The sequence below is a fragment of the Bombina bombina genome, chromosome 4, assembly GCF_027579735.1.
Source record: "Bombina bombina isolate aBomBom1 chromosome 4, aBomBom1.pri, whole genome shotgun sequence".
Taxonomy (NCBI): Eukaryota; Metazoa; Chordata; class Amphibia; order Anura; family Bombinatoridae; genus Bombina; species Bombina bombina.
In genome coordinates this window covers 1119128893-1119145670 of record NC_069502.1, presented here as the reverse complement: position 1 = coordinate 1119145670, position 16778 = coordinate 1119128893, and the positions used below count along the sequence as shown (strand labels likewise).

The window sequence follows — 16778 nt, the reverse complement described above, 5'->3', positions numbered from 1 at the left end:
TTTCTAACATTAAAGCTTTTCTTCTTTGGAATAGATTTCCCTTAAGCATGTTTCCAAAAATAAATATATGAGAAACTCACAATAGTACTACACATGAAATGTAATGGAGTGGGTGTGTTTCATACATTCTATCCATGCATGAACACAGAGCACTCGAGGAGTTAATGCCAAAATTGTTTCATATTTATCACTGTATATCTGTCACTGTATATAAGAACTAGCTACTTAAATAGCTATGGCAGGCAATAGTTAGCAGCCAATGAGATTGAATACCATAGTATTAAATGTTTTATACATAATAGAACTTTGGAAAATGTTTGCCTTCCATGTCCCTTTAAGAAAAGAGCACAACTATAGATAACCAGATTGCATATATAGGCAAAAGTTGACATCTTGTAATAGTAACAATCTTAACAATTTAAAGTAGGTGGACTTGAATTTAAATTTATTGATTAAGGATTTGATTGTGCCAATATTTATTTTGCTAACAATATATATTTATATTGCTCAACAACTATAGCAAACCACAGCAACTAAACAGGACGTAACCCTTTGCTGCTGGAGAAATTGGCAAAAAAAAGTGCTAGACATTGAGTTACAGCTCTCTCTCCAGCACCGAAAGAGTTAATACCCTTTGGTAAAAAACAATGTAGTACTACCATATACCAAAGCCTTTGAAAGATTACACAGTGATGAGACGCTCCTAGATAACATCTATTCCCACTGTGAGCAGACCTGGCTTTCTATAACTGGTAGTTTTGCTTCAGGTGCAGTACAGTTTGCTTATGCCAAGTTGACATCCGAATTTATCATTCCCAGCTCTCGAGGATTTATGCAGTTATTTTTTTCTTATTATTCACAGTGTTTATCTGGTGTGTCTGCTGGTCTAGACAACACCCAGACATATAATCCATGCAACAGTATGAGCTGCAAACCTCTTCCACAGCATGGTGAAACCAGGTAGCGCATGAGCTGTAAATCACCAAACCAATGTTGCAGACATCCTTGCTTCTGGTGGCGAGCATCTCACACTACTGTATGAGCAACATGAAATGCAACCAAATAGAGGAAATCTTCCAAAGCCAATCAATTATGCATTGCTATGCAGCCTGACGCCAACATATTGACAGTCTCTCAGATAAATAAAAATAATAAAATGATTCTAATCCACTTTCCTGTATTTTTCAGGTGATTGCAGCATTATTTTGCATAATTCTATGCCAAATAAAAGTAAATGGTGTCTTCTGGTACTGATTTGTTTTAAAGCAAATAAAAACAAATAATTCTAAAATAAATATTGTTTAGATGGAGTGTGTGTTTACACCCATTTTGAAATAAAAATTGACATTGTACAACAGTTAATTTTCCTAAAGATATTCTGAGCAGCGGCTTCCATCACTGATCCAGAGTTGGATCTTTGAAGGCATCTTTGTAATTTTGATTTGCAAGACCACACGAGAAGATGTTTAAAAAAAGAAGTATTCGTATAACCAATAAATACAGCCTTAGCGATGCCATCATATTGGTATTTTCAGTGCCTCTAATGTACATCCATTTACCCTCAGATCATGGATGTTGTCTGTGTTGTTGAGATGATACTTTGTATTGGGCCTGACAGGCTTTCAGCTGGTACCTAGAAAAAAAAGAAAAAATGTCAATAACCATATTTTCTAATTAATTTCCTTTTAATAATATTACTCTGCATTTTATGTTTAAATGTTAATTCAAAATGGATATTAAACTGTAAATAAATGTTAAATATGATGTACACAAAGCAAAGATTAGTCTGAGAACGTAGCTGTATGTTTAAGAAAAATTATATTAGTGGTTGAAATATTTAAAATATAAATTACTTTAGTTTCTATAAATTACTTTAGTTTCTATAAAGTAATTGGTGCCACCTTTTATCTACTTTTTTCTGCTGAGGACAGTTAGGGTAAGGTATGAAACAAGCGTTAAGAGAGTGTACACAAACAAGGCTATGTGGTACAGGACAGTGTAGTCAAAATTAAAGTGAAGGTCCATTTTGATGAATTAGTGTCTGGTTTTTAATAAACCTATTAAAAACAAGGGCACTTTAATTCATCAAAATTGACATTTCATTGTTTTCTTCAAAAACTTACCTTTTAATCCTAACAGCCGCTCCGGCACTTCCTCCGCCCATCGCAAGCCGTCTTCGCGGGTCCAAAATGACGAACCCGGCTTCCTCCAATCACAGCGTTGCATCAGGCGAAGATTCCCCCCGGGGGGGAAGCTGTGATTGGAGGAAGCGTGATTCGTCATTTCTGACGTCTGCAGAGGCTTCCGACGGCCGGGGGAATCGCTGGAGCAGCATTCAGGATTAAAAGATAAGTTTTTAAAGAAAACCGAGAAATGTCAATTTTGATGAATTAAAGTGCCCTTGTTTTTAATAGGTTTATTAAAAACCGTGCACTAATTCATTAAAATGGACCTTCACTTTAAACTTCTATGATTTAGATAGGGCATGTTAATTTAAACAACTTTCCAATTTACTTTTATTATCAGATTTGCTTTGTTCGCTTAGAATGCTTTGTTAAAAGCTAAACCTAAGTAGGCTCATATGCTAATTTCTAATCCCTTGAAGGCTCTCTCTTATTTCAGTGCATTTTGACAGTACTAGTTCAGGTGTGTCATATAGATAACATTGTACTCACTACTGTGGAGTTATTTATGAGACAGCATTGATTGGCTAAAATGCAATTATGTCAAAAGAACTGAAATAAGGGGGCAGTCTTCAGAGGCAATCTCAGAGGTAAAAACTTAAAATTATGCTTACCTGATAATTTTCTTTTTTCTGACAGGAAGAGTCCACAGCTGCATTCATTACTTTTGGGAATTCAGAACCTGGCCACCAGGAAAAGGCAAAGACACCCCCAGCCAAAGGTTTAAATACCTCCCCCACTTCCCTCATCCCCCAGTCATTCTGCCAAGGAACAGTAGGAGAAATATCAGGGTGAAAAGGTGCCAGAAGAACAAAAAACTAAAATACGGCCGCCCCATAGATAAAGTACGGGCGGGGAGCTGTGGACTCTTCCAGTCAGAAGAAAATTATCAGGTAAGCATAATTAAAGTTTTTCTTCTTAAACGGGAAAGGTCCACAGCTGCATTCATCACTTTTGGAAAAACAATACCCCAGCGGCGGTCCCTTCGAAGGGCACCACAGCCTGAAAAAACCCAACACCCTACAAAAAACTATAACACTTAGAAACAAGGAGTTAAAAACGTGAAAGGACCCAGTAACTGCCCATCAGTTAATTAACCTAAGGCCGAGCTAGAGAACATTAAGATCCCTAGATCAATTGAGCACAAAAAGCCCCCAAGGAGCCAAGTCCCGCGGGTCTTCTAATCACACAGAACTAACCCCCGACCCGAAGTAAGAAACCTTCACTTACCCCCGAGGGGGAAAACGGAGGACCTATAAAGATATCTAAAGGACCACCAACTAAGGAAAGGAACCTCAAAATGACTAAAGCGAACCCAAGGTTGCTAAAGACAACCACCCAAGGAAGAACTCCCTAGGAGGACAAGGACCAGAGAACAACACTACACCTAGAAAGGTGCAATCCCGAGAAAAAAACCAAGGTATATCCTCAGATCCCTGACAACACCATACTACTTATGGTGCTACAAGGAAGCCACAAGCTCCCCACTGTACCCTAGTCTAGCAACACAGTAGCTAAACTAGTCAAACATAGGAAGGAAACCCCTATGAACCAAAGCAAATTCGGAACCTGCAGACAAGGATGATTATCCTATCAGAGAAAAAGGCTAGCACATGAAAACACGTAGCCACCTCTGAACAAGAACTTGAAGAACTTGCGAACTCCAGCCTCAAGCCAGCAAGCTGACCCTAAGCCAACATGGGAGACCATTGCACAGAGAAAGCCGAAAAATATCGACGACAACTCGTCTAGGTTACCAGACCTTAGAATATCCCGCACCAGCAGCATATGCAACCACCGAAGGCAGGAACAAGGTTAGAGAGCTGCCCCAGCAGGATTCAAACTTCAAACCTTCAGCTACTAGACAGGGAGATAACCCATAGGCCTGCAGCAACTTGAAGCACACAGTCAATACTCAACAGAGCAGCCAGATCCCCGACCCTCCCCCCCTCCGAGGTAACAGACCCGGTCCAAAGAATTGGCAACGTCCTAAAACAAAGAATACAAAATTCTCCGAACTATACCTCAGAAGAAAAAAAGGAGCAGCCTTTATCTGACCAGTATCTAAATTAGCTTCACAGGACAGAAAGATTAGTGTGCTCGGGATCCAGAACCCCTACACAGCTCTCTTCCTAAGAAGGACCACTCCCAAACAAGGGAAATAGAACACTGAACTACAGCGTCCCAGCACTAGAATCCAGCCTCATGTCCTCTTGCACGCAAAGGAGGGGAGAACCCCTCGGAAACAAGAAGAGAAAGAGCTGAGGCCTCATGGAAACTGTAACCCTGCAAGACATCCCCGAAGGAAGGTAAACGTAAAGGAACCGCTTCCCCAGCCAGAGGCTTGGCGAAGAGGAGAGAATGGTAAAAACCTTTGATAGGATACCGACAGCTCAGTTGAACCAACAACCACAAGCCCACATCAAGGTGCAATATAGCTGCCCTGACAACCGTAAGATCTCGCCTGAGACACAGAAAAAAACTAACCCTCAGACAGATATCAAAATGTCCCTGAAGGGACAAGCGGAAGTTGCAGAACCTAAAGGCTTGAAACAAAACCGCCTAGGACCGATCCAGATTCAGACTCCAAAATCTCAGACAAGAGACATGGCCATAAGCCAGACCCCCAGAAACCGAGACCGGTCGATGTTCTAACCCCCTGAGGAACCATTAAATGACCTCATATGGAGGAGTGCCCCCTGGGCAGTGCATCCCACATCCCAATGTCCCTGGACATTGGACTCTCGAAATAGAGTCAGACCAAAGAGGCCAAGAGACATCTTAACAGGTCTAAAAAGAGGACGATAATATCTCCAAAAGGCCCTTACAGGATCAGCCTCCCGTAAATACTGTATCTCACAGGAAAAAAGAGAGAGAGCCTCAAAACTCCTGGCAGACAAGTCGACTAGGGGAGAATGCCGGGGGAAAAACAAAAGGGGAGAACCCCAAACCCCTGAGCTCCCATAGAAAAGCTTGCAACATACTAAAAGAGGAAGCAAAAAGGACATACCCAAACTTCCAAACACAGATGACCTGACCACCCAAGAAGGGGACAAAGTAGCCCCAGCAACCTACTAGAGATACCTGGGACTAGGCTACAAAGATTGGACATCCAGAAGATACCAAGAGTGAAAACGAAAATCGCCATCCATCTGGTACTCCCGACGCCTAGCGGTCATCCAAACCTTCAAACACATGGGAATGGAGAAAACCTCAGATCCAAGGCCAAAAGGCCTCTCACGATAAGCCTCAGCAGGCTCCAATCCCGGAACCCCTCAATAGCAGTAACGGGAGACAGACCAATGCAGCCCCCTGTCTTCTAATGGAGGCAACAAGAACACACAAACACTTATCCAAGTGAACAACCCAGCACCCGACAGGGTATCCACTACATCGGCACCACGTGGGTGACAGGAACTGTAAGGGACAGCATCTAGTGCCCGACCAGGACCCGCCTGGCACGAGAACACTAAGAAACTCTGTCCAAGGAAAATCGAGGCCCCCGAAGGGATCGATAAACTATAAAACATAATTTATGTAAGAACTTACCTGATAAATTCATTTCTTTCATATTGGCAAGAGTCCATGAGCTAGTGACATATGGGATATACAATCCTACCAGGAGGGGCAAAGTTTCCCAAACCTAAAAATGCCTATAAATACACCCCTTACCACACCCACAATTCAGTTTAACGAATAGCCAAGCAGTGGGGTGATAAAGAAAGGAGTAGAAAGCATCAACAAAGGAAATTTGGAAATAATTGTGCTTTATACAAAAAATCATAACCACCATAAAAAGGGTGGGCCTCATGGACTCTTGCCAATATGAAAGAAATGAATTTATCAGGTAAGTTCTTACATAAATTATGTTTTCTTTCATGTAATTGGCAAGAGTCCATGAGCTAGTGACATATGGGATATCAATACTCAAGATGTGGAGTCTTCCACTCAAGAGTCACTAGAGAGGGAGGGAATAAAATAAAAACAGCCATATACCGCTGAAAAAAATCAGTCCACAACCCAAAAAAATAAGTTTATTTCCATTTGAAAGAAAAAAACTTAAATCAAAAGCAGAAGAATCAAACTGAAACAGCTGCCTGAAGAACTTTTCTAGCAAAAACTGCTTCCGAAGAAGCAAATACATCAAAACGGTAGAATTTATTAAATGTATGCAAAGAGGACCAAGTTGCTGCTTTGCAAATCTGATCAACTGAAGCTTCATTCTTAAAAGCCCACAAAGTGGAGACTGATCTAGTAGAATGAGCTGTAATTCTATGAGGCAGGGCTTGACCCGACTCCAAATAAGCTTGAAGAATCAAAAACTCTCACCACATCCAAAGAATGTAAGGATCTTTCCAAAGGATTCTTAGGATTAGGAGACAAGGAATGGACAACAATTTCTCTACTAATGTTGTTAGAATTCATAACCTTAGGAAAAAATTCAAAAGAAGTCCGCAAAACCGCCTTATCCTGATGAAAAATCAGAAAAGGAGATTCACAAGAAAGAGCAGATAGCTCAGAAACTCTTCTAGCAGAAGAGATGGCCAAAAGGAACAACACTTTCCAAGAAAGTAGTTTAATGCCCAAAGAATGCATAGGCTCAAATAGAGGAGCCTGTAAAGCCTTCAGAACCAAATTAAGACTCCAATGAGGAGAAATTGATTTAATGACAGGCTTAATACGAACTAAAGCCTGTACAAAACACTGTATATCAGGAAGTATAGCAATCTTTCTGTGAAATAAAACAGAAAGAGCAGAGATTTGTCCTTTAAAGGAACTTGCAGACAAAACCTTAAACAAACCATCCTGAAGAAACTGTAAAATTCTAGGAATTCTAAAAGAATGCCAAGAAAATTTATGAGAAGAACACCATGAAATGTAAGTCTTCCAAACTCTATAATAAATCTTTCTAGAGACAGATTTACGAGCTTGAAACATAGTATTAATCACTGAGTCAGAGAAACCTCTATGACTTAGAACTAAGCGTTCAATTTCCATACTTTCAAATTTAATGATTTGAGATCCTGATGGAAAAACGGACCTTGAGATAGTAGGTCTAGCCGTAACGAAAGTGGCCAAGGCGGGCAACTGGACATCCGAACCAGATACGCATACCAAAACCTGTGTGGCCATGCTGGCGCCACCAGCAACACAAATTATTGTTCCATGATGATTTTGGAAATCACTCTAGGAAGGAGAACTAGAGGCGGGAAGATGTAAGCAGGATGATAACGCCAAAGAAGTGTCAGCGCATCCACTGCTTCCGCCTGAACATCCCTGGACCTGGACAGGTATCTGGGAAGTTTCTTGTTTAGATGAGAGGCCATGAGATCTATCTCTGCAAGACCCCACATCTGAACAAACTGAGAAAACACATCTGGATGGAGGGACCACTCCCCTGGATGAAAAGTCTGGCGGCTGATATAATCCGCTTCCCAATTGTCTACACCTGGGATATGCACCGCATAGATTAGACAGGAGCTGGATTCCGCCCAAACAAGTATTTGAGATACTTCTTTTATAGCTTGGGGACTGTGAGTCCCACCCTGATGATTGACATATGCCACTGTTGTGATATTGTCTGTCTGAAAACAAATGAACGGTTCTCTCTTTAACAGAGGCCACAACTGAAGAGCTCTGAGAATTGCACGGAGTTCTAAAATATTTAATGGTAATCTCGCCTCTTGAGATTTCCAAACCCCTTGTGCTGTCAGAGATCCCCAAACAGCTCCCCAACCTGAGAGACTCACATCTGTTGTGATCACAGTCCAGGTTGGCCGAAAAAAAGAAGCCCCTTGAACTAAACAATGGTGATCTATCCACCATGTCAGAGAGTGTCGTACATTGGGATTTAAGGATATTAATTGTGATATCTTTGTATGATCCCTGCACCATTGATTCAGCATACAAAGATGAAGAGGTCTCATGTGAAAACGAGCAAAGGGGATCGCATCCGATGCTGCAGTCATGAGACCTAAAAACTTCCATGCACATAGCCACTGAAGGGAATGACTGAGACTGAAGGTGCCGGCAGGCTGCAACCAATTTTAAACGTCTCTTGTCTGTTAGAGACAGAGTCATGGACACTGAATCCATCTGGAAGCCTAAAAAGGTGACCCTTGTCTGAGGAATCAAGAAACTCTTTGGTAAATTGATCCTCTAACCATGTTTCCGAAGAAACAACACTAGTTGATTTGTGTGAGATTCTGCAGAACGTAAAGACTGAGCTAGTACCAAGATATCGTCCAATAAGGAAACACTGCAATACCCTGTTCTCTAATTACTGAGAGTAGGGCACCCAAAACCTTTAAAAAGATTCTTGGAGCTGTTGTTATGCCAAATGGAAGAGCAACAAATTGGTAATGCTTGTCCAGAAAAAAGAATCTCAGAAACTGATAATGTTCTGGATGAATCGGAATATGAAGGTATGCATCCTGCAAGTCTATTGTGGACATATAATGTCCTTGTGAACAAAAGGCAGAATAGTCCTTATAGTCACCATCTTGAAAGTTGGTACTCTTACATAACGATTCAAAATTTTCAGATCCAGAACTGGTCTGAATACATTTTCCTTCTTTGGGACAAAGAATAGATTTGAATAAAACCCCAAACCTTGTTCCAGAAGAGGAACTGGCATGGATTACCCCTGAAGACTCCAGGTCTGAAACACACTTCAGGAAAGCCTGAGCTTTTACTGGATTTTACTGGGATACGTGAGAGAAAAATTTTTCTCACAGGAGGTCTTACTCTGAATCTTATTCGATACCCTTGAGAGACAATGCTCTGAATCCATTGATTTTGAACAGATTTTATCCAAATATCCTTGAAAAACCTTAATCTGCCCCCTACCAGCTGAACTGGAATGAGGGCCGCACCTTCATGCGGACTTAGGGGCTGACTTTGGTTTCCTAAAAGGCTTGGATTTATTCCAATTTGAGGAAGGCTTCCAATTGGAGGCAGATTCCTTGGGGGAAGGATTGAATTTTTGTTCCTTATTCTGAGGAAAGGAACGAAAACAGTTAGAAGCCTTAGATTTACCCTTAGGTTTTTTATCCTGAGGCAGAAAGACTCCTTTCCCCCCAGTAACAGTTGAAATAATAGAATCCAACTGGGACCCAAATAAATTATTACCTTGGAATATCAGCATTCCAGGATTTAAGCCACAAAGCTCTTCTAGCTAAAATAGTGAAAGACATGGATCTAACATCAATTTTGATAATATAAAAAAATAGTATCATAAATAAAATGATTAGCATATTGCAGTAAGCGAATAATGCTAGATAAGTCAGAATCCAATTCCTGTTGCGCTAAATTATCCAACCAGAAAGTTGATGCAGCCGCAACATCAGCCATAGGCCTTCCTTAGATAAGATTCAAGCTTCCTATCTAAAAGGATCCTTAAAGGAAGTACTATCTTCCATAGGAATAGTGGTACGTTTAGCAAGAGTAGAAATAGCCCCATCAATTCTGGGGATCTTTTCCCAAAACTCTATAGATTTTTCTGGTAAAGGATACAATTTTTTAAACCTTGAAGAAGGAATAAAAGAAGTACCTGGCTTATTCCATTCCTTTAGAAATCATATCAGAAATAGCCTCAGCAATAGGAAAAACCCCTGGAGAAACCACAGGAGGTTTAAAAACAGCATTTAAACGTTTATTAGACTGAATGTCAAGAGGACTGGTTACCTCAAATCCAAAGTAATTAACACTTCTTTTAATAAAGAACGCATATACTCAATTTTAAATAAATAAGTAGATTTGTTAGTGTCAATGTCTGAGGAAGGATCTTCTGAATCAGATAGATCCTCATCAGAAGAGGATAAATTATTATGTTGTTGGTCATTTGAAATTTCATCAACTAAATGAGAAGTTTTAAAAGACCTTTTACATTTATTTGAAGGTGGAAATGCAGACAAAACCTTCAGAATAGAATCAGAAACAAATTCTTTAAAATTTACAGGTATATCATGCACATTAGAAGTTGAAGGAACTGCAACTGGCAATGTACTATTACTAATGGATACACTATCTGCATGTAAAAGTTTATCATGATAACTATTATAAATGACATTTGGCGAGATAATTTCTATAATTTTACAACAAATGCACTTGGCTTTGGTTGAACCGATGTCACGCAGCAATGTTCCAGTAGAAGATTCTGAGGCAGGATCATGTTGAGACATCTTGCAAAATGTAAGATAAAAAAACAACATATAAAGCAAAATTATCTATTTCCTTATATGACAGTTTCAGGAATGGGAAAAAATGCAAATAGCATAGCCCTCTGATAGAAAAAAGCAAGAGGCAAACATCAATGGGGTATTGAAATAATAAAAAAATAACCGGAAATTACACACTCGTGTCACTAATGACGCAACAGTGTGAAAGGTCTCGGCGTCAAGTATGACGCTGGAAGTGACGAACTTGCGTCATAGACGTACTTTTCCGCGCCCAAAAATTTTCGCGCCAAGAATGATGCAATAAAGTTTAACATTTGTCGCATCCGCGGGCCTAATACCGCCCGCAATTTGTAAGAAGTAGTCAATTGAAAAAAAGACTAAACCCCAGGTAAGAAATAAATTTCATATGTAAAAGATGTTTATATTCCCCAAATATGAAACTGACAGTCTGCAGAAGGAAATACATGAACCTGACTCATGGCAAATATGAGTACAATACATATATTTAGAACTTTATATAAATGCATAAAGTGCCAAACCATAGCTGAGGTGTCTTAAGAAATAAAAAACATACTTACCAAAAGACACCCATCCACATATAGCAGATAGCCAAACCAGTACTAAAACAGTTATTAGTAGAGGTAATGGTAAATTGAGAGTATATCGTCGATCTGAAAAGGGAGGTAGGAGATGAATCTCTACGACCGATAACAGAGAACCTATGAAATAGACCCCCGTTAGGGAAATCATCGAATTCAATAAGTGATACTCCCTTCACGTCCCTCTGACATTCGCTGTACTCTGAGAGGAAGCGGGCTTCAACAATGCTGAGAAGCGCATATCAACGTAGAAATCTTAGCACAAACTTACTTCACCACCTCCATAGGAGGCAAAGTTTGTAAAATTGAATTGTGGGTGTGGTGAGGGGTGTATTTATAGGCATTTTGAGGTTTGGGAAACTTTGCCCCTCCTGGTAGGATAGTATATCCCATATGTCACTAGCTCATGGACTCTTGCCAATTACATGAAAGAAACATAACTATGTCATTATACAGTACTGCGCAACTTCCAAGGAGGTGCCTATGTGACCACAAAATCGCAAGTATCAGTTCCAGAGAAGAAACGTTCCCAAAATGGAAAACTATAATAAACATGAGCTTCGTAAAACAAATTAAACACATCCTAATCGGATCAAATAAAATGAAGGCAGCACCCGCAGGTGAACGCCGAAGGAGAATGGGCACGTTAACGAGACCAGCCAATCAGAGGCCCCATTCTCCTAAGCTCACAACTGGAACAGATACTTAAAAGAAAAATGGAGACGTCAAGGAGATTGGCTTCATCCCCATACGTCTAACCCAGTTTGCCCTCCGGCACAGAAGACTAAGGATCCCTTGGCCCAGTAGGACTGGAATCGTCCAGCACCACCAAAACATGTCTTAGTAGTACACAAAGACGTGCTAGTCTATTAACGGAATGCAAAAATGTTCCCCTGCCGGTTCGATGGATGACCCCGGCCACAAGGGAGAGGCCCCGGAAGGCTCAAAGGCCATCGCTTCCCCAGAAAGTCAAACTGACTAAGGCGATCTCACGTTTGACGGACCACAGATAACAGAACATGGACAGTTTCTTAAAAATACTTCTCTTGGGAGATATAAATGTGCCAGCGTCATAGATATGGCCATGCGGAACCGTGCTGTAACCTCTGGAGGAAACAAGCTGCCTTCCGGAGGAGAAATGGCCATAGGGAAACCTGCTTGCGTAGTAAAAGAAGGTTCTGGGGCACGCCCCTCACTGGATATGGAATCCTCAGGGGCGGATGGCTCAATGCACTCTACACTCCCTGAATCAGGGGAAGAGAGTACTCTAGCACGGCAATCGGAACATAACTGATGGGCATGGACAGCCCAGAAGGACTGGAATCCTCCAGTAGTAGTACACAAAGACGTGCCAGTCTATAACAGAAGGCAAAATGTTCCCCCGCCGGGTAAATGGACAACCCCGGCCCCGAGGTCCCTGAAGCCTCAGAGGCCATCGCTTCCCCAGAAGGTCGAACTGACTCAGGCGATCTCACGCTTGACGGACCCCCGGTTAACAGAACACGGACAGTATCTTAAAAATACTTCTCTTGGGAGATATAAGTGTGCCAGTGCCATAGATATGGCCATGTGGAACCGTGCCGTAACCTCTGGAGGAAAAAAGACACCCCCTGTTCAATAACCTCCCACAGGAGATATTAACCCTCGATTCCATAAGATAAAGGAGTCCCACTGGGACCCAGACTTCTTTCGTTAACATTACATTCACATATTGAAATAAAAAGAAACAATCTTACCGGAATCTACGTTGTGGAACAGGAACACGGACCTTCAAGTGTGACAGATAGTAGCATCGCTTCTGACATAGACTTGATTGAATAAAGTCAGGCAGCGAAACTCGTTAACGCCGATTGCCAAGGAGCTGTTAACATGAGTTGGGATGGTTTCGCAGAAATTACACTCCCTGCATCTCCAGACTAACTTTCATCCATGCTCTAACTGAGAGGCTGAAAGGATTACTTAAAACCCCAGTCCCATTCCGAAGAGTACTACCCTCCTTAAAAGACTATCTTCAAACTTCTGACACTTCTCTGCCAACTTCCTGTGATGAAAGGCAAATAATGACTGGGGGATGAGGGTGTCTTTGGCTGGGGTGTCTTTGCCTCCTCCTGGTGGCCAGGTTCTGAATTTCTGAATTTCCAAAATTAATGAATGCAGCTGTGGACTCTTCCCTGTTTAAGAAGAAAATGTGTATTAAATATAACCGCGTTGGTTATGCAAAAATGAGGAATGGGGAATAAAAGGGATAATTTATCTATTTAAAAATAAAAATTCTGGAGTAGACTGTCCCTTTAAAGTAACTAACAGGGTTTCCATAAAAGCCTTGATTGTACAGTCTTTTTTTCTGTTGTATACATTTTCCTAATTGTCCTCAATGGTGCCAATTATTTTATAGAAACTCAGTGGAATTGATAAAAAACAGAATTTATGCTTACCTGATAAATTTCTTTCTCTTACGGTGTGTCCGGTCCACGGCTTCATCCTTACTTGTGGGATATTCTCAATCCCTACAGGAAGTGGCAAAGAGAGCACACAGCAGAGCTGTCCATATAGCTCCCCTCAGGCTCCGCCCCCCCAGTCATTCGACCGATGGTTAGGAGAAAAAGGAGAACCATAGGGTGCAGTGGTGACTGTAGTTTACAAAAATAATTTTAGACCTGACTAAATCGCCAGGGTGGGCCGTGGACCGGACACACCGTAAGAGAAAGAAATTTATCAGGTAAGCATAAATTCTGTTTTCTCTTACATTGGTGTGTCCGGTCCACGGCTTCATCCTTACTTGTGGGAACCAATACCAAAGCTTTAGGACACGGATGAAGGGAGGGAAACAGTCAGGTAACCTAAACGGAAGGCACCACTGCTTGTAAAACCTTTCTCCCAAAAATAGCCTCCGAAGAAGCAAAAGTATCGAATTTGTAAAATTTGCCAAATGTATGCAGTGAAGACCACGTCGCTGCCTTACAAATCTGTTCAACAGAAGCCTCGTTCTTGAAAGCCCATGTGGAAGCCACAGCTCTAGTGGAGTGAGCGGTAATTCGTTCAGGAGGCTGCCGTCCGGCAGTCTCATAAGCCAATCGGATGATGCTTTTCAGCCAGAAGGAAAGAGAGGTAGCAGTTGCTTTCTGACCTCTCCTCTTACCAGAATAAACGACAAACAACAAGGATGATGTTTGTCTGAAATCTTTTGTTGCTTCTAAATAGAATTTTAAAGCACGAACCACATCTAGATTGTGTAACTGACGTTCCTTTTTAGAAACTGGATTAGGACACAGAGAAGGAACAACTATTTCCTGGTTAATATTCTTTTTTTTTTTAAATTCTTTTTATTACTGGAAACAAATGTGGTACAACAGAAAATCAGACATTACAATAGATATTATAGAATTTGCATCAGTATTTTGCGTACATATTGATTACATTTCTGCAGATGGCTTGTCAGAGCCAGGTGCGCAAAGCAGTCCATGAGAGAGGAGGGTTAGGTATTGTCTTTATATGCTTTAATCTGTAGCATTTTGATGTAGTAAAGACCGTCCAGTAAACTTTGTATGCCACATCCGTCTCCATTTTCCAAAGTATTTTAATAACATAACATTTAACAATAACAGTAACTATAATATACTAACATTGTGACAAAAGGGTGGGATTCAAGATGGGAAGGAAAGTTGGGGAGGGAAGGGGGGAAGAGAGAAAAAACAGAATTTATGTTTACCTGATAAATTACTTTCTCCAACGGTGTGTCCGGTCCACGGCGTCATCCTTACTTGTGGGATATTCTCTTCCCCAACAGGAAATGGCAAAGAGCCCAGCAAAGCTGGTCACATGATCCCTCCTAGGCTCCGCCTACCCCAGTCATTCGACCGACGTTAAGGAGGAATATTTGCATAGGAGAAATCATATGGTACCGTGGTGACTGTAGTTAAAGAAAATAAAATATCAGACCTGATTAAAAAAACCAGGGCGGGCCGTGGACCGGACACACCGTTGGAGAAAGTAATTTATCAGGTAAACATAAATTCTGTTTTCTCCAACATAGGTGTGTCCGGTCCACGGCGTCATCCTTACTTGTGGGAACCAATACCAGAGCTTTAGGACACGGATGAAGGGAGGGAGCAAATCAGGTCACCTAAATGGAAGGCACCACGGCTTGCAAAACCTTTCTCCCAAAAATAGCCTCAGAAGAAGCAAAAGTATCAAACTTGTAAAATTTGGTAAAAGTGTGCAGTGAAGACCAAGTCGCTGCCCTACATATCTGATCAACAGAAGCCTCGTTCTTGAAGGCCCATGTGGAAGCCACAGCCCTAGTGGAATGAGCTGTGATTCTTTCGGGAGGCTGCCGTCCGGCAGTCTCGTAAGCCAATCTGATGATGCTTTTAATCCAAAAAGAGAGAGAGGTAGAAGTTGCTTTTTGACCTCTCCTTTTACCGGAATAAACAACAAACAAGGAAGATGTTTGTCTAAAATCCTTTGTAGCATCTAAATAGAATTTTAGAGCGCGAACAACATCCAAATTGTGCAACAAACGTTCCTTCTTTGAAACTGGTTTCGGACACAGAGAAGGTACGATAATCTCCTGGTTAATGTTTTTGTTAGAAACAACTTTCGGAAGAAAACCAGGTTTAGTACGCAAAACCACCTTATCTGCATGGAACACCAGATAAGGAGGAGAACACTGCAGAGCAGATAATTCTGAAACTCTTCTAGCAGAAGAAATTGCAACCAAAAACAAAACTTTCCAAGATAATAATTTAATATCAACGGAATGCAAGGGTTCAAACGGAACCCCCTGAAGAACTGAAAGAACTAAATTGAGACTCCAGGGAGGAGTCAAAGGTTTGTAAACAGGCTTGATTCTAACCAGAGCCTGAACAAAGGCTTGAACATCTGGCACAGCTGCCAGCTTTTTGTGAAGTAACACCGACAAGGCGGAAATCTGTCCCTTCAGGGAACTTGCAGATAATCCTTTTTCCAATCCTTCTTGAAGGAAGGATAGAATCCTAGGAATCTTAACCTTGTCCCAAGGGAATCCTTTAGATTCACACCAACAGATATATTTTTTCCAAATCTTGTGGTAAATCTTTCGAGTTACAGGCTTTCTGGCCTGAACAAGAGTATCGATAACAGAATCTGAGAATCCTCGCTTCGATAAAATCAAGCGTTCAATCTCCAAGCAGTCAGCTGGAGTGAAACCAGATTCGGATGTTCGAACGGACCCTGAACAAGAAGGTCTCGTCTCAAAGGTAGCTTCCAAGGTGGAGCCGATGACATATTCACCAGATCTGCATGTCCTGCGTGGCCACGCAGGAGCTATCAAGATCACCGACGCCCTCTCCTGATTGATCCTGGCTACCAGCCTGGGGATGAGAGGAAACGGCGGGAACACATAAGCTAGTTTGAAGGTCCAAGGTGCTACTAGTGCATCCACTAGAGCCGCCTTGGGATCCCTGGATCTGGACCCGTAGCAAGGAACTTTGAAGTTCTGACGAGAGGCCATTAGATCCATGTCTGGAATGCCCCACAGCTGAGTGACTTGGGCAAAGATTTCCGGATGGAGTTCCCACTCCCCCGGATGCAATGTCTGACGACTCAGAAAATCCGCTTCCCAATTTTCCACTCCTGGGATGTGGATAGCAGACAGGTGGCAGGAGTGAGACTCCGCCCATAGAATGATTTTGGTCACTTCTTCCATCGCTAGGGAACTCCTTGTTCCCCCCTGATGGTTGATGTACGCAACAGTCGTCATGTTGTCTGATTGAAACCGTATGAACTTGGTCCTCGCTAGCTGAGGCCAAGCCTTGAGAGCATTGAATATCGCTCTC

The 16778-nt window shown here is 41.6% G+C and overlaps 1 protein-coding gene across 1 annotated transcript in view; it reads right to left on the bottom strand.

Moving 5' to 3' along the window:
• Positions 1-1500: 1500 nt before the first annotated feature.
• FLVCR1 (FLVCR heme transporter 1) overlaps positions 1501-16778 on the bottom strand; it is a 230203-nt gene continuing 214925 nt past the window's right edge. The window contains exon 10 of the mRNA XM_053712463.1: positions 1501-1633. Within this exon, the coding sequence (XP_053568438.1) occupies positions 1562-1633 (72 nt within the window). The 3' untranslated portion in view covers positions 1501-1561. The remainder of the gene's footprint in view (positions 1634-16778) is intronic.